Genomic DNA, 17,928 nt, shown 5'->3' on the forward strand with positions numbered 1-17,928 from the left:
ACCCTGTCTCAAAGAGTAAGGTGAACCAGGTGTGATAGTGCATGCTTTTAATTTCAGCAGAGGCAGGTGGATGTCTGTGAGTTTGAGACAAGCTAAGTCTACATAGTGAGTTCCAAGACAGCAAGGGCTATATAGAAAGACCCTGACTCAAAACACCAAAAACCAAAACAACACCAAAAACCAAAAACAAGATGGACGGCCTAGCAAGATGTCTCAGTGAGTACAGATGCTCACGACCCAGCCTGACAGCCTGAGTTCCATCACCAGACCCCACCTAAAGATGGAAGGCGAGAACAGACTCCCACGTTGTCCTCTGACATCCGAGTTTGCGCCATGGCGGGCACATACCCACCCTTTAAACACAGTAATAATAAACGTTTAACCATTCTTAACAAGAAGTTAAGGTAGACCGAGTGTGATGGTGCACACTTTTAATTCCAGTACTCGGGAGCCAGAGGTCTGTGAATTCAAGGCCAGCTTGGTCTACATGGCAGCTGCAGGCCAACCAGGGCCACACAGTGAAACCCTGTCTCAAAACAAACACCAAAAACAAGGTATCTGGCACCTAAGAAACACCATCTATGGTTGACCTCCGACCTCTACCTACACACACACACACACACACACACACACACACACACACACATACACATACACACACACACCACAGGTGGGGCTCTTGGCACTCACAGGATTCAGCCTGCCACTCAGCCAGGGTTTTGACCTGTCCTTGTGGTGTCCAGTGATGAAGGGCACCGAGCATTGGCCAAGCTGCCTTCTCTTGGAGGAATGTCACTGTCCTTTGAGCCATCTGCATCTGGTAACTCTAAAGAGTCAGCCACACCCTTCCCAGGTGACCTCAGCACTTGTTTTTCCTCAGGGGTTGGGCCGTGGGGGACAGAGCTCTGGCCTGAGCCAGGGTCCAGGTCAAAGGTTAAAACTCACCCTCTGCTTCTCTCTCCACAGGGTGCCATGTACCGAGGCTCTGTCCACGACTTCCCAGAGTTTGACGCAAATCAGGATGCTGAGGCCTTGTACACAGCCATGAAGGGCTTCGGTGGGTGCTGGTTACCCAAGAGCGGGTCCTGCAGGGAGGAAGGACCGTGGGAAATGGCCACAAGTGGCCTACCCTGGAGCTATTTGTTGTTGTTCTATGACTTTTCCCAGTTAGGGCACCAACAACAAACCAAGAAAACCATTCTAACCATCTAGTTTGATGAACCAGTGACTTTACTGGGGTGACATACAGAAGCATAGGTCACCACAAAACAGCTGCAAAACGAAATAAAATGGGAAAACCCACTCATGGTGACCACGCAGGAGAGCTACATTCTTAGCACCCACTGCCCAGCTTACAGATAGCTCCACCAGAGATCACCCCTCTCCTCAGCCATTGTTACTGTTGTATCATCTTGGGGAGGGCCCTTATGTATCTTGTCTGAGCTTTCCCAGTAGGCTAAGGTCCCTGAGCTTCTGAGCCTTGTAAATTTCATGAGCTTCTCACTCTTTTTTTTTTTTTTAATATTTATTTATATGTGAGTGCTCTATGTGCATATATGCCTGCGTGTCAGTAGAGGGCATCGCATCGGATCCCAGTACAGATGGTTGTGAATCACCATGTGGTTGCTGGGAATTGAACTCAGGACATCTGTAAGAACAGACAGTGCTCTTAATTGCTGAGCCATCTCTTCAGCAAGCTGCCCCTCCCCTCACACACCCCCTCCACTTCCCATCCCCAGCTTCTAAATCTTGAGAGACTTCCTCCACCATCCTTGAGAGATCATCTCTTTTCCGTGGAAAGCTACTCAGCTGCTATGGGTGGGGGAGGGGCCTGGAATGTTGCAATGTAGTTTTGTCTTGTTTTGTTCCAGTTGCTAGGGATTGGACCCAGGACCTCACGCATGCTCGATTAAATGCCCTGCTTCTGAGCTATGTGACTAGCTTGTTTAAATTTTTTCCCTCCTTTTTTATATTTTAGAAATTTACAATAAAATATGTCAAACCACTGGAGAGAGATAAAGAATACTGAAGCCTTCCCCATAGCAGACCTGAGCTTAGGGACTGGGCCTGAGCCACCCTTCCAGTGGCTCCTTTCTTCAGGGTGACCACTGGCCTGAATGTGTGCTTATTGCTACCCTTGCTTGTCTGCATTTATGCTGGCTGTTAAGGTATCTAGGTTTTTCTAAGTCAAGTGTATCATGAGGCTTGTGACAACCCTTACCTGTCTCTGTGCCTTGGTTTCTGTATTTGTGCCACAGAGAGCTCCATCAGGGACTACTGTGAGCTCGGGTGTTGTGAATGCAGTGACCCCTCTCTGCGGGGACTTATAGGTTCCTTTAGACCAGTGATTCTCAACCTTTCTAGTGCTGTGACCCTGTTAACACAGTCCCTCGTGTTATGGTGACTGCCAACAATGAGATTGATTTGTCATTATGTCATAACTTTAATTTTGCTACTGTAACGTACTGTGATGTAAATATCTGATCTGTGATCCTGTGGGGGGTCTCAACCCACAGGTTGAGAATCACTGCTATCCCTCGTTGAGCTCAGAAAACTTCTGCTAATACCTGCAGGAGCTGTAAGGCCTCTGCCTGTTCAGGAAAGCAGCCATGGGGGAATTCCTGGAGGCGGGCTGGGGAGGATGACAGTGTAATGGAATGCAGTCAGCTTGCATCTTATTGAGTAAAAGTCGAGATAGGCACAGTGGAAGCATGAGCGGAGGAAGGTTCATTTACCTGCAGCAGGCAAGAGAGACACTTGCAAGCCTTGCTGAGCAAACTAGGCTCGGAGACTATAATGCTTGCCTGCTCAGTTCCACATAGCCATAGTCCCATTCCTGATCCCGTTCCTGATCATGCTCATGTTAAAGGTACAGTCCCAAACATGCTTGCTGTAGATACCTCTGAGCATGCTCCACTTGCATCAAGGAGCTTTAGCTGAAAACAAACAAAAGGACATTTTGAAAGTACATGAACACAGGAGTCTGAACCGTTGTCTTAGTCTCTAACGAAAGATGTCCTCAACTCTTGTAGGCAGTGACAAGGAGTCCATACTGGAGCTGATCACTTCCCGCAGCAACAAGCAGAGGCAGGAGATCTGCCAGAGTTACAAGTCCCTGTATGGCAAGGTAAGCCATCTGGGGGAGGGAAACGTCGCTTCCTGTCCAGCTCTGCCTTCATGCTTGTTCTTCTTCCTCCTCTAGTCTCACACGCTGTGAGCACTTGTACAGGCCACTGTGTGGGTGTTAGAAACGCACTGAGAAAGCACATCTGTCGCTCGCTCTCTACACTCCCAGATCCTGGGAGAGACAGACAGTGGTAGGAATGGGCACTGCGGAGGGCTTGAACCTGCACAGCCCACTTGCTAGCTGCATGACTTGGGGCAGAGGCCTGAAATCTCTAGAGCAGTGGTTCTCCACCTGTGGGGTCTCGACCCCTTTGGCAAACCTCTATCTCCAAAAATATAGATGTTCTGATTCATAACAGTAGCAAAATTACAGTTATGAAACAGCAGTGAAAATAATTTTGTGGCTGGGAGTCACCATAATATGAAGAACTGTATTAAAGGGTCGTAGCGTTAGAAGGTTGAGAACCGCTGGTGCAGAGTCTTCTCTAAGAGATGATACTAATGTCTTCTCCCAAGAGCTGGATTCAGTAAAGTGACTAAGCCTTGGACCGGGCAGAGAAAGCACACACTTATCACTTGTTCTTACCATGGTGCTTGCTGCCCCCAGGACCTCATAGAAGACTTGAAGTATGAGTTGACGGGGAAGTTCGAGCGGCTGATAGTGAACCTGATGAGGCCACTGGCCTATTGTGACGCCAAAGAGATTAAAGACGCCATCTCGGTAAGAAGCATGGGTCTAAGTCTGTACTCATGTGCAGATGTGAGTAGTGGGAAGGTTCTAGGCTTTGCCACAAGCTTGTGATCAGCCCCAGCTACCCAGCAAGTGTGTCCTGTCCCAGAGGGGTTTCCTAGTCTTTTCCAGCTTGGCAGATGTGGACAGCTGTTAGGGGAAAGTAGACCCTGTAAAATGGGGCCTAGGTCCTGATCCCCATACCAGGGATTATAGTCCTGAGAAAGTAGAGACATGGAGACAAATGCCGCCCAACATACCATAAGCTGAGGGTGCAATACAAACTCACTGCAAGGCCCTGGGTCTAAGAGGCTTTGGTGGGTAAGAGTACAAAGGGCATTCCAGGCTGGAGGCTGTGTATTCATGTACGACAAGACTTGCCTGCTTAAGGCAGAGGGATGCTTTCTAGGGATAGGTGTGGTTGTGCAGGTTTGTAATCGCAGCACTAGGGAGAGAAGGCAGAAGGATGATGAGTTTGAGACCAAAAGGGTTAAAAGGTAGGGAGTGGGGCACTGGAGAGATAGCTCAGTGGTAAGTTCTTGCTCTTGCAAGCATGAGGACCTGAGTTCAAATTCTCCCCACTCATGTAAAAACCAGACACCTGTAACCTCACTGTTATAGGGAAGAGGTCAGGGTGATTCCCAGGAGCTACTGGTCAATCCATCTAACCAGAAGAGCAAGCTCTGGGTTTAGTAAGAGACCCTGTTTATAAAAATAAGGTCTTAAAGAAGACACCTAAAGTTGACCTCTGCACACAAAGCCCCTGATTTAGAGTGTATGACTCAGTGGTAGAGTGCCTGCTTGCACGGGGAAGCTCTGAATTTCATCCCTAGAACCCTAAATGTGCACACAAAAGCCCTTGATTGTACCTGGCACTTTACAGTTTATAAAGCCTATTGTCTCTGCCATCATTGAATACCATATGACCCATAGATTCAATCATGAGTGGATACACTTGGCCATGTGAGAAGTTATTGCCTTCTCAGTCTGCCTTAGAACTTGGCAAAGCAACAAAGAGCTTTCCCACTGAATAGATGAGAAAATCGTGGCCAGAAAGATGAAGTCATTGTTGCTGAAAGTTTTATAAATGTTCATTTTATGTACAAAGCCCTGGCATGTTTCCTCCATTGGATGGGTAACTTGGGAAAGTCATTTAAAGATCACTCAGTTCCACTTAATGAACACCATGTCCTCTGTAGATGGAACTCTGGCAGTTCACATTCAAGGTTCTCGTTTCCCGTCAGGCTGTGAGGATTTGGGCTGACAAGGCAGGAGTGCCAAACCTACCACAATCTCCTCAGGTGGTTCCACTAAAGTTGCCAACAGCCCATCTTACTTTCGGTTGTGATTGTAGGAGGAAGAAAATTCAGGACTATATTGATTTGTTTTATTTTTATTTATTTATGGACTCAGAGAATCATGTAGCCCAGGCTGGCCTTCAAGTCCTAAACCTTCCACCTCTATCTCCCAAGTACTGGGACTAGAGGTATAGATCTACTATGCCTAGATTTATGCAGCGCTAGGTCAAACCCAGGGTCTTATTGTGTGCCAGGCAAGCATTATATCAACTGAACCACATCCCTAGTCCCAAGGTTGCATTTCTTAATGAGAAGTCATGACAGTTTCTGTACAACTGGGTCTAGAACCCATGCCTTGAGTCTTAGCATGGCGTCTCCCAAATGATGCCTCCGAGCTGAGCCAAAGACACCATGAGTACAGGAGGTGTCACAGCCCAGGCTATTCTAGGGTCTCCTGTGGCTAAGGGGTTCTCATTCTGCCCTATATGTCTCTTCTCTCCTGCAGGGCATTGGCACAGATGAGAAGTGCCTCATTGAAATTTTGGCTTCCCGGACCAATGAGCAGATGCACCAGCTGGTGGCCGCATACAAAGACGGTGAGATGGTGGGAAGGAGTCAGACTGGAAGGATGGGGACACCAAGATTAATGAACCATCCATCTTCCTTCTGACCTATCCACCCCTTTAACCATCTGTTATCCACCCACTCATCTATCTATCTACCCATCCTTCCATCCATCTATCACACTACCATCCATCATCCGTCCACCCAACATCCATCCATCTTCTCATACGCTCACCCATCATCTTTCCACTCACCATCTACTCACCCATCCAATGTCCATCTCCCATCATCCATCTCTCCACTTACCCATCCATCCATCCACCCATCCTTCCATCCATCCACCATCTACCCACCCATTTATCTACCGTCCATCCATCCAACACCCATCTATCTTCCTGTCTACCTATTCACTCACTCATCTATCCATCCACTCATCTATATCCACCTACCTATCCATCCACATATCCCTCTGTCTACCCACTGCCCTTCTGTCTAAGTAACTGTTCTGTGCTGGACAGTATGCAGGTTCTCAGGAGATAGAAATAGTGTAGCCTCTGCCAGCTGGAACTCGTGGTCTCATAAAATAACGAACCTCAGAGCAAAGGAACAATGACACACAGAGATCAGATTTTACAAAAGAAATAAACAAGAACCAGACTTTCCCAAGAGAGGCCCTATATCAGAGATAACCTGTCTTAGGAGGAAGTGAGGAGTTTGCTGTAAGGAGAACTTGGTGATAGATGACTCTTCCGGCAGAGGGAACAACAGTATAAAGACTCCTATGTGGAAGTGAGTTAGGTGGCCCAGATGAGGCTGGAGAGGTCGAGGGGAGGTTAGCATCAGGGAGGGCTTTGTAGCCAAAAGAGAGGTGAGGTTACTCAGAGTCCAGTGACGAGTCAGGGGTATGGCAATCAGATACGGACTTTATGACAGTTGCTTTGTCACTGTGGGTAGAAGAACCCTCTGTCCAGGCGATGGTGATGATGCAGTAAGATGTACAAAGTGACAGAAGTGGTGTCTACTTCATAGTGTCACAGTGTCCACAGCTGTAAAAAGATGCTTGGATCTTGCTGTGGCTTGGCAGTCATGTAGCTTGGATTGGGGTTTATAACCATAGCTGATCATACAAAGGTGGTGGGACAAAAGACCTGTTCTGGACCTGAAGGTTTGGGGTAATGAGACTAGAGCCCCTATGTTCCTTCCACAGCCTACGAGCGAGACCTGGAGTCTGACATCATTGGAGACACTTCCGGCCACTTTCAGAAGATGCTGGTGGTACTGCTCCAGGTAGGTCTGTGTGCAGTCTGAGGCCCTTTTCTGCAGCTCTCTCAGATGTGAGCCACAGGCTGCTTTCACTGCTTTTCAAACAGGTGGCCTAGGAGGGCTGCAGGATGTAAAGGCCATCTCTAGGTCGTGCCTCCTTCACCATCTGTCCACATTTGTTTCCTCCTCCAGACCACTCTCAAGCCCAGGCTCTGTCTATTGGTCTGCCCTTGTCCCAACATCCTGCTTCACACAGGCTTGTGCCCTACAGGAACTCAAATGCCTCACCTATAGCCTCCTTCCCCATCCTCAGGCACCCTGCCTCCCTTCTGTGGCCACTTCTTCAGGCATACACAGGGACCTGCCTGCTCCACCCACCCCCAGCCAAGCTCTGATTCCCTGACCCACCCTAGGCTCTCCAAATGATGCCACCATGGCCGAATCTGGCCTGCCATATTGGATTGCTTTTTCTTTAATTTTTCTACATTAAAACAGCCAGACGTAGTGGTGTGTGTCTATAATGCCAGCACTGGGTGGGTAGAGGCAAGAAGATGAACTCAAGAAGGGCTACATGAGAACTCAAAACACAAAACAGCAGGGCTAGAGAGATGGCTCAGTGGCTAAGAGTGCTTGCTGTTCTTCAAGAGGACCTGGGTTTGGTTCCCAGCACCCTGGAACTCCAGCTTCAGGGGATCTGACAGGACACCCTCTTCTGATCTCTGCGTTTATCTACGCTCATGTGCATGTATGCATACATACAGCCATAATCATACATGTGTGATTAAAATCTTAAAGCAAAGAGCAACTTCATGTTAATTATTAATACTCAGAAGTGGAAAGATTCTACTCAAAAGCCAGGTTTCTGGATGCTTTTGATTTGTAGAAACTTTTTGTTATATCAGGCCTGCAGCGTTATATCAAGACACGCTGCCTTCCCCCCCCCCCATGCCTGACCTGCTCTGTCCTCTGTCTGCTTGAGCCTATGGAAGTCTGTGACCACAGGAACTAAGGGGGACAAGCACTGTGACTGAAATCCAGCCCCAAGGTGCAAACCATCTGAAGCTTTGCACATGAGTCAGACAGCCACTCTGTCCCTTGCCACTCTTACCATTCCCCTCCCCCAATGACTACTGTGTTTCTCCAGTTTGCCTCCTCTTGTCTCCATAACAACCAACACTCCATGTTAACCTTAACCAGCCAGGGAGTTACCAGAATTTGGGGAATGTGACATTTGTCCCCTTTTTTGAAGCCATGTGTTCTGGAGAGGAGATCCCTGCCCTGCATCTTGAAGTCAGTGATGTTGTCGCCACATCTCAAAAGTAACAGTGATGTGGCACTAACTGTAGACGTGCTGGCTCTGCCACAGTCCCCAAGAGAGTTGTGGGCTTTGAGACCCTAAGACACACAATATCAGAGGGAGAGACTTGCTGCAGACCTGATGTTGGTGGGAGTAAAGCCCAAGATGGCTAGCCCAGTTCCCTTCCAGCACTTTCCTGTTGCTAAGCTACCTCTGTTGGGTGGGGCCCAGGGCCTAGGCAGTGCAATAAAAGAATCAGGGCGATTGCTTTTTCTCAGCATGGGAGTTCGGACCTTAGTCTCCAAGTCCCAGATCCTCATGGGTAAATTCAGGGTAATGGGAGACCCTAATATTAGCATACAGATGTGCAGTTCTAGGCTGGACATGATTATATGCCTGGAATTCCAGCTCCTGAGAGGTAGAGGCAGAAGGATCTGTAAGTTCTGAGTCAACTTGGTCTATGTAGTGAGTTCTGGGTCAGCTAAGGCTACATAGTATGACCATCCTTGGGCATTATTGTGTGTCCTGGCCATCTAGAATTCTGCCTTCAAAGTACGGTGCTTTTGCTTGCTGCTCTGGGATGGAGGTACCAGAAGGACCCTCGTCATTCCTAGGACTCCTATTTGGTCAGAGAAGGGTTCCCTACAACTCTCTACAAAAGCATTTCTCCTGATTCAGTCATGCTCCTGGGTCTCCCCCTGGCTTCCTACATTGGAAATACACATTCCCTTGTCTTTCCATCCAGGGTACCCGGGAGAATGACGATGTTGTAAGTGAGGACTTGGTCCAGCAGGATGTCCAGGTAAGTGTTGCTGATGGAGGTCTCCAAGGCCCAGCCAGGAGCCTTATGGGAGGGAAGAGGTCAGGGGCCTTGGGAATACATGAATCACTGTGTGGTTTTTATAGGGCTACATCAGAAAAAAGACTTAGGTTTCTTTCAGAGGAGGTATGCAGTGTGTTAAGTCAGCAAGTGTTTTGGGGGGAAATAGTGATAAGCAATTTGGGGTAAAACCAAGGTAGACAGTTCCAGAGGAACAATACTCCCTATCCCCCTACACACACACACATACACAGACAGATAAACACAGAGAGAGAGAGAGAGAGAGAGAGAGAGAGAGAGAGAGAATGAGAGAGAGAACTATGGTAGCTTTGGAAAGGAAGAGAAAGAAAGAGTGCTCATCTCACAGACCACAGGATATTTTGGGAAGAAAAGGGAATGTCAAGTCTGGGCTATTAAAGTTGAGTGGGAGCTTCCAGAGAAAGGAAGATGGAAATGTACAAAGGTCAAGAGGTCCCCAGTAACAGCTGTGTTCAGAACCAGACAGCTGCTTTGTGTGGCTTAGCTAGTGTGTCCTGTCCTCCCAGGTCTGTCCTTGCTCTTAGTCTCATTCACTTCTTCCTTCTCAGGACCTGTATGAGGCAGGGGAACTGAAATGGGGAACAGATGAGGCCCAGTTCATCTACATCTTGGGAAACCGCAGCAAACAGCACCTACGACTGGGTGAGCTCCTTAAAACCTCCCCAGGCGACTCTGAGAACCTTTTTCTCTTTTCCTTTTTGGCTAGTGATGCACGGGTGCCAATTCATCTCCAAACCAAATGCTATCCCTGGTGTGTGTTATGAGGTTGCTTACCAAGTTGTTATCCAGACAGTACGAGCCCTGTCTCAAGATAAAGTTCTGCACAGCACATAACACACAACTGTCACCTCCCAGCCACCGCACCAAAGTGCCAGCCTCAGCCTCCTGTTAGCTGTTTGATTCTTGGCTATTGTGCCATCCCCTTCGAATGTCTCTTGTTCTTTTGTTGTTGCTATGGCAATGCTGTTAGCTGTCATGTCTGTCTGCCCCCCTCAGTGTTTGATGAGTATCTGAAGACCACAGGGAAGCCCATTGAAGCCAGTATCAGAGGGGAGCTGTCTGGAGACTTTGAGAAGCTGATGTTGGCTGTGGGTATGTACTGGGGGGCGCAAAGGAGTCTGGGATGGCATCCTAGAAGTAAAAGGAATGGAAGGGATTTCCATGGTGTGGAGTTAGAGAAAAGTGGGTGGCAGAGGCTCAGTTAAGCAGTGTAACCGAGCCTGGGAATGGAAAGGAACTCAGCTTAGACACTGGTGTCCTTGTCCTGTGTGACAAGGTAGAAAAGCCCACCTCAGGTTGGAATAATGATCATCACCTTGGAGGTCTCCCTCATTCATTCATTCATTCATATATATATATATATATATATATATATATATATATATATATATAATACACATACACACACCTCTCTACCCCCTTGTATTTAAAACTAGAGGTACTCTGACGCTGAGGGCCATTAGAAGCCAAGATTCTTCCTGCCTTTGAACTTGGTGGTCTCTAATAGTTAGGAACAACTGGTAGCACACTCATGGGTCTACCTTGGCTATGGGAGTGAATCTGAGGCCAGCCTAGGAAATTTGGTAAATACTCTTTCAAAATAAAGAGCAATGAAAGGATGTGGGATATATCGCAGTTGTAAAGCACTTCCCAGCACACCCAGGGCTAGAAATGGAGGGGAGGGAGGGAGCAGGTTAGTGAGTTAACCTGGTTGATCACATCTTCCCCTTTCTGAGACAACTCTGTCTTCTCCACTTTCCCTCCTTTTGTCCAGTGAAGTGCATCCGAAGCACCCCGGAGTATTTTGCTGAAAGGTTGTTCAAAGCCATGAAGGTAAGCAGTGAGTTAGTGGGAATAGGATTGAGGGAGGGATCCTCTGCCCACTCCCTCCAGACTGCTGGGATTTTACCAAATCCTTGGTGTCCAGTGGCCAGAAAGAGCTGTTCTGGTTTGATTTGTGTTGCTGTGGGGATGAGGGTGGGGCAAAATAACAAAAAAGGCAAGAAGAAGAGGAAGGGGAAGAAGAAGAGAAGGAGGAGGAAAATGAAGAGGAGGAGGAGACAGTCCGAAAGCAACTTAGGGGAGGAAAGAATTTATTGTGTCATAGTTTTGACACAGTCCATCACTGAGGAAAGTTAGGGCAGAAACCAAAGCAGAGATCATGGCGAATCCTGCTGCTGATTGCTGACTGCTGTCCCTCATGCCTTCATGTCTTCCAGGGCCTGGGGACCCGAGACAACACTCTGATCCGAATCATGGTCTCCAGGAGCGAGCTGGATATGCTTGACATCCGGGAGATCTTCCGGACCAAGTATGAGAAGTCACTCTACAGCATGATCAAGGTGAGCAGGCTTCAGGGTGGTAAGGGTGGCAGGGGTGGGGAGCAGAGACCCCTACCACCACCCAGGTCTTGGGAGCCTCTACACAGCAGCATGTGCGTCTTGGGTATTAGAAGAGCTCTTGCTATAGTGCATTTTTAAGGAAGTTCAAGCATCAGGGGAGCTGGTGACAAAGGAAGGCATAGAATCTGGAGTGATGGCTCAGCTATTAAAAAGCACCGGATGTTCTAGCGGAGGACCCAGGTTCAGTTCCCAGCACCCATATGAGGGCTCACAACTATCTGTAATTCCAGATCTAGAAAATCTAATGCCCTCTTCTGTCCTCCCTAGGCACTGCAACCACATGGTAGTATAAATATATGTAGGCAAACACTCAAGTATAGATGGATGGATGAATGGATAGATAGATAGATAGATAGATAGATAGATAGATAGATAGATAGTTCTTTATTTACATTTGTCTATCTATCAGAGCTACACAGAGAACCCCTGTCTTGGGGGTAGGGGTGGGGGTAAGGAAGTAAAAAGAAGACATGGCTGGATTCTGCAGGGCTTGTACATAGAGTTAATGGCCAGGATGCTGTCCCAAGGGCAGTGGGTATCCACAATCTGCAGAGAAGTTCACTGAAGAACACAAATGTGCATTAGAAAACCCTGGAGCCTGCTGGGTGACTAATGTTGTCTCAGGGGTGGCCATCCCATGAGGCCTTGCCAAGAGATTGTCAGATGTAATAATTTTATAAGCCAATGGGGAAAAAAATTTAGTTTGTATTCATGAATGATATCCAAAGAGGATTTTTTTAAATGGGTGTCATGCACTGAACATTCCAAGGGGGAATAAGTTTGGGAAAATCTAGAATAAACAAAGATGCTGTTACACAGGGCCTTTACCTGGGAACTTCTCACAGCCGTTGTCTTTTGAGGTCCATTCCAAAGCGTCAAGGGATAAGCCGACTCTATTGACATACAGCTTAGTCAAATATTTGTTTGATTTTGAGCATTTTCCCGTGGGTGTGTTTATGGAATTCTACTTCCAGGAAATGGTTCCCATGGAAGTGCTCTACCTGGGAGAGTGGAATGCCAGGGCCGTGGGGAAATAGCAAGCATCTCAGAATTCCATGTCTGGTGAAGTCAGCATGGCGACCAGTTGTTATCACTGGGAAGTATTTCTACCACAAGAAAGGTGGCAAACAACACACGCCAGAGACTTGTTCCTTCCTGTCTTTCCCAGAGAGCTGGTTGCTGGATAGTGACCAGCCATGCACTGTGGGGGGTCTGAGCCACTGCAGGCAGAAGAAAGGGGGGGGGGGCTGATATAAGTGTTCTGCCTCCCCTTCTTGTCCAAGAAGAGCCACGGCTGTGTTTGAGATCACCTTTTCTCCTCTCTTTCCCCAGAATGATACCTCCGGTGAATACAAGAAGGCTCTGCTGAAACTGTGTGGAGGAGATGATGAGTAAGTGACTTCCGGGCCCCAGGATGGAAAGACGGCCTGACTCTTCCAGCGCCTGTCCCAGTGGATGGGTGAATTGCATGAGCCTGGGTCTCTTTTGAGGCTGGAATGCCAAATGAGGGGAAGTGACCCTCAGTATTCCAATCTCTGTTGTCTTGAGGACTGTGTGTCTGAACGAGTGTGGCTACTATATGTGGAACTCTCTGCTCTGTGAACTTGGAGGTCGATCTGGTGTCTAGACTAGGGATTAGAATTCAGGGGACTTAAGCTGAGCATGGCGGCACACGCCAGAGCCAAGCAGATCTCTGTGAGTCCAGACTGGTCTATGTAACAAATTCCAGACTAGCCAGGACTGAGTAGTGAGACCCTGTTTCAAAAACTGATAGGGGAAGGACCCAGGGGAAGGAGCCAGGAAAAGTAGGTCTGGGAAGCCCACCTATAAGAAAGCCTAGGGATGAGGATTGGCCTGTGACTTCCTATGGCTTCTTCCTATGACTGCCATGGTGTTCTGTGGAGAGCCTGGCAAAGAGATGAGGTGGCAGATGAGCTACAGGGACCCTTCCTGGAATATTAAACTAGGTGACTGTGCCATGACACAGCCAAATTTATATCGAGGACATGGTGGGTTCTTAGACTCCCTTCTCCAGGGTTCAACAGTCAGTTAAGGAAGGAACATAAGGGCTTCCTGTTGACTATGCTCACTGCCACAGAGGCCAGAAATCCCTCCACACACACTGGCCCCTCACATGGCCTGGTGCCTTGCAAAAAGGTAAAGGAATGAAGCAGCCATGCCCTGCCCTTGGCTTATTTGAAAGGGGATTTGCACAGGAGTCACGCTGCTGTGATGAACAAAGAGGTTGAGGGACGGTCCTATTTGGTCCTGGACCAACAAGGCTGCTAGGGAAAGCCCCACTGAATGCATAGGTTAGAGGGAGCTTAGGGGAAACCAGAAGAATCATGGCACTAGAAAGTCCTCGGATGAACTCATGCTACAGAAGAAACAAAGCCAAACAGGTCTGTGTTAGTGTGTGTGTGTGTGTGTGTGTGTGTGTGTGTGTGTGTGTGTGTGTGTGTGTGTGTGTGTGTGTGTGTGTGTGGTGTATTTGGCATAAGAGTGTTCTAGAAGTATGGGGTGTAGCCCATGATGACATTCCCTCCTATCCTCTCCCCGAACCCCTCCATTGTTCCAGTGCCGCTGGCCAGTTCTTCCCGGAGGCAGCACAGGTGGCCTATCAGATGTGGGAACTTAGTGCAGTGTCCCGAGTCGAGGTCAGACCCTCCCCACTTCCTGCTTGACCTCCTAATCACTGGCTTCCCCTTCTGCTTGCACCTTTCCACTGTGCGCTGGTTGGCCCCTAGCTGCCCTCTGGTGGCCAACCCGAGCTGCGGCATCTTATATCTGAAGCTTCCAGATCTCTGCACTGGTTCATCCTAACAGCCCAGGGAGTGTTCTACCTGCTCTCCACTAACAAGGCTTCCTCCAGTGAGCCCCGAGGTTCCATGAGGGCCTCTGCATCCTGGGCCTGGCAGTTGGGCTTTGCATCCTGAGAGCAGAGAGGGCACTCCTGCTACTGTTGTTACTGCAGGATTCGGGGCGGGGTTTACTCCTGAGCACTGTCACACCCGGGGGTCCACACTGGACAGGACAAAAGGTTTCAACACAGGCTCCTGGCAAACTACTCCAGATACTGCTGGGTCCTCACCTTCCCCCCTGGCCTCTATGCCTGAACCTTTCAAATGAGGGGGTTAGACATGGCAGTCCTGGTGGCCTAAAGGCTCTTGAACACTGAAGTTCTACTCTTCCCTAAATTTGAAGGCAAATGCTGCCACTGAGGGAGACCTCAGGTTATCTGAGGAATGAGCTTGGCTTGGCCGATGGAAGTGCCTCCCCAAGTGTTAAGTGACACCCAAGCTCACAGAAAACCTACTTCTTTTCCGTTCCACCAGCCTTTCTGATAAGTAAAGAGACATCAGCTTGGTGCTACATCTGTGCTTATACGAGGCGCCTGCCCTTTTACACCGAGAGCCGAGGGAGCTGGCCTAAAGCTCAGTGGCTTTGGCAAGCAATAGCATCTTAAATTTGGTGACCTTTAACTTAAGTGGGGGCTAGTATTACATTCATTTTTATGAATGAGCATCTGTTAATAACATAGGATAATTTTTTCTAATTTGTGATAGTATATAAAGTATAAAATTATTTTTATCACAAAACTAGGGATATAGCTCAGTAGTAGAGCATTTGCCTAGCAAACACAAGATTTTTGGTTTAATTGCCACCACTGAAAATTTTTTTTTCACCTATTTATTAATTTGATAATACTTCTTAAATGTCTATTATATGTCAGGGTCTTGTTAGCATAAGAGGAGATATACATATATACAAAAGGCTAGGTGTGGTGGTGCATGCCTTTAAACCCAGCACTCAGGAGGCAGAGGCAGACAGATCTCTATAAGTTTGAGCCCAGTCTAGACAGGACAAAAGGTTTCAACACAGGCTCCTGGCAAACTACTCCAGATACTGCTGGGTCCTCACCTTCCCCCCTGGCCTCTATGCCTGAACCTTTCAAATGAGGGGGTTAGACATGGCAGTCCTGGCAGTCCTATGTAGCGAGTTTCAGGCTAACCATGGCTACATAGTAAGACTCTGTGTTAAGGAAAAAACAAACAAACAAAAAGACAAAGATCACACAGTATGATGGCACATGCCTGTAATCTCAGCACTTAGCAGGGAGTGGCAGAAGGGTCAGGAGTTCAAGGACAGCCTTTACTTATATGTAGTTTAGTTTGAAGTTGCCTGGGCTACATGAGATCCTGTCTTTTTTTTTTTTTTTTAATTGCCTTTTATGAGTATTTAAACGTACTTCAAAATAGATCTATCCAGAAGCTGTTGCTTAGCATGTCAGACACCCCACCCACCCCCGCCGCCCGATTATTCTAAATAAAACTGTTTAAGCAAAGGTCAGACATGGTGATGAACTTTAGTCCCAGCATTCAAGGAGGTAGAGGCAGGCAGATCTCTGAGTTTGAGGCCTACATAATGAGTTCCAGGTCAGGCAGAAGAACGTAATGAGACCCTGTCTCCAAACAGAATAAAACAACTGCAAAGCCCAAAAATCACTTAAGCAAAATTAAAAAGAAATAGCAGATATGGAAAGCAGCAGGAACGTCATTGGGTCAGGACTAAAATCTGGAAACCATTTCTGCTTCTGAGTCTTTGGGCCTCCTTATGGGGAGCCATGGCTATACCAGGCATCGGGGCCCTGGGGCAGGGTGGGTGGGATGCTGAGAGGCCCCAACGGAATGTTCAGCCTCTGGAGCTAGGACAAAGCCAAGTCCGATTACAGGAGCTGCCCCTTCCTTGCCCAGCACTCACCTATCCCCAGGCTCAAGACTCTCTGCTCTCTCAGCCCTGTGTGGCTTTGTCTGCTGTGCCTCCTTCCCCAGGCCGCCCAGCTTGGGCCTCAGTCTGGAAAGCCCTTGCCACTTACTCTGCATGCTCCATTCTGGACCTGGCTCCCCACGGGCCTCCGCTCATCTGCTGAGCCTCTCTCTCCTCCTCACAGCTGAAGGGTACTGTGTGTGCGGCCAATGATTTCAACCCTGATGCCGATGCTAAGGCCCTGCGGAAAGCCATGAAGGGAATTGGTAAGAGTGACAAGAACCAGAAAAGGCCTCTGGGCTGCAGACAGGAAAGTTTGGCAGTAAAGGGGTCCAGGCAGGAGTTGAAGCCTCCAACGAGGCTCTGCAGGATGAGGAGGACTCTGTGGGAATATCCTCCATCTCAGGTGGGAGGGAAGGATAGAAGAGGGTCTGAAATGAATTTGACAGCAGTCTTTCCTGAACACCAAGGTAGCTGTCTCCCAGCCTCTGAGCAGGACCCTGGTGCAGAAGAAAATACTGGTCATCAAGTCTTGGGTGTTGCCTCAGTATGACTCTAGACAAGTTCTAATCAGCTCTGGGTCTCACTCCAGTGTGTAAAATGAGGTCCATTGACATGAGGACCCAAGAGCCCCCTGCTGGGGTGACAGTACCCTGATGGTTGGCTCCTCCAGGCTGAGTTTGCTGACAATGAAAAGAGCCACTATATGAGTGGGTGGTCAGCTGCCTGCACCCAACTGGACCCATGCTTGGAAAGCCCTTGCTGGGAAAGAGAATGGGGATTTGGATTCTGTTGTCTTTCTTCCTCCCATTTGCCCAGCAACAACTCCCAAGGGATCTTGCTCCTTCTGGGTCTCTATAACTAACTGTGAAACTACAGGGACAAATTCTTTGAAAATTAGGTCCTGCCAGGCATTGGTGGCACACACCATTCATCCCAGCACTGAGGAGGCAGAGGCAGGCAGATCTCACTGTGAAACTACAGGGACAAATACTTTGAAAATTAGGTCCTGCCAGGCATTGGTGGCACACACCATTCATCCCAGCACTGAGGAGGCAGAGGCAGGCAGATCTCACTGTGAAACTACAGGGACAAATTCTTTGAAAATTAGGTCCCGCCAGGCATTGGTGGCACACACCATTCATCCCAGCAGATCTCTGAGTTAAAACCCAGCCAGATCTACAGAGTGAGTTCCAAGGCAGCCAGGGATGCACAAGAAACCCTATCTCAGAAGAGAGAGAAAGCAAAAAGGAAAAAGAAAGAAAGGAAAGTTAGTTCCTGTGTCAGACCTGAGGTTGGTAACATTCACCTGAAAGGCAGGGGGTGGGGCTCCAGTGCCTTCAGCCAACCTGCTATGCTTAGAGGGAATTGAAGACAAAGGAAATAGTCACTAATTGTGCTGAGATAGAAGAGTTGGGAGGAACCCTCAGTAGTTCCTCAATCCTCCTCATGTTAGAGACGTGGAAACTCAGCCCCAAAAAGCAAAAGAAACCTTCCCAAGCTAGGCAACCATTGCCAGAGCCAAGACTAGAACTCAGGGCCTCTGACACCCAACCCATTGATTGCCACCCCAGCTGCCAACCTGGAGCTCACCACCCAGTGCCTGCCACCTTTCTGGTTGC

The 17,928-nt window shown here is 48.3% G+C and overlaps 1 protein-coding gene across 2 annotated transcripts in view; it reads left to right on the forward strand.

Moving 5' to 3' along the window:
• Positions 1 to 17,928, forward strand: part of Anxa6 (annexin A6) — a 53,075-nt gene that overhangs the window by 19,019 nt on the left and 16,128 nt on the right. For both annotated transcript variants that reach the window (XM_021175546.2, XM_021175547.2), the window contains exons 3-15: positions 967 to 1,057; positions 3,033 to 3,127; positions 3,734 to 3,847; positions 5,660 to 5,750; positions 6,926 to 7,005; positions 9,024 to 9,080; positions 9,686 to 9,779; positions 10,134 to 10,229; positions 10,912 to 10,970; positions 11,357 to 11,479; positions 12,872 to 12,930; positions 14,118 to 14,196; positions 16,491 to 16,572. In XM_021175546.2, the coding sequence (XP_021031205.1) occupies positions 967 to 1,057; positions 3,033 to 3,127; positions 3,734 to 3,847; positions 5,660 to 5,750; positions 6,926 to 7,005; positions 9,024 to 9,080; positions 9,686 to 9,779; positions 10,134 to 10,229; positions 10,912 to 10,970; positions 11,357 to 11,479; positions 12,872 to 12,930; positions 14,118 to 14,196; positions 16,491 to 16,572 (1,120 nt within the window). The remainder of the gene's footprint in view (positions 1 to 966; positions 1,058 to 3,032; positions 3,128 to 3,733; positions 3,848 to 5,659; positions 5,751 to 6,925; positions 7,006 to 9,023; positions 9,081 to 9,685; positions 9,780 to 10,133; positions 10,230 to 10,911; positions 10,971 to 11,356; positions 11,480 to 12,871; positions 12,931 to 14,117; positions 14,197 to 16,490; positions 16,573 to 17,928) is intronic.

This window comes from Mus caroli, unplaced genomic scaffold, assembly GCF_978045245.1.
Source record: "Mus caroli unplaced genomic scaffold, Mus_caroli_1 scaffold_13, whole genome shotgun sequence".
Lineage (NCBI taxonomy): Eukaryota > Metazoa > Chordata > Mammalia > Rodentia > Muridae > Mus > Mus caroli.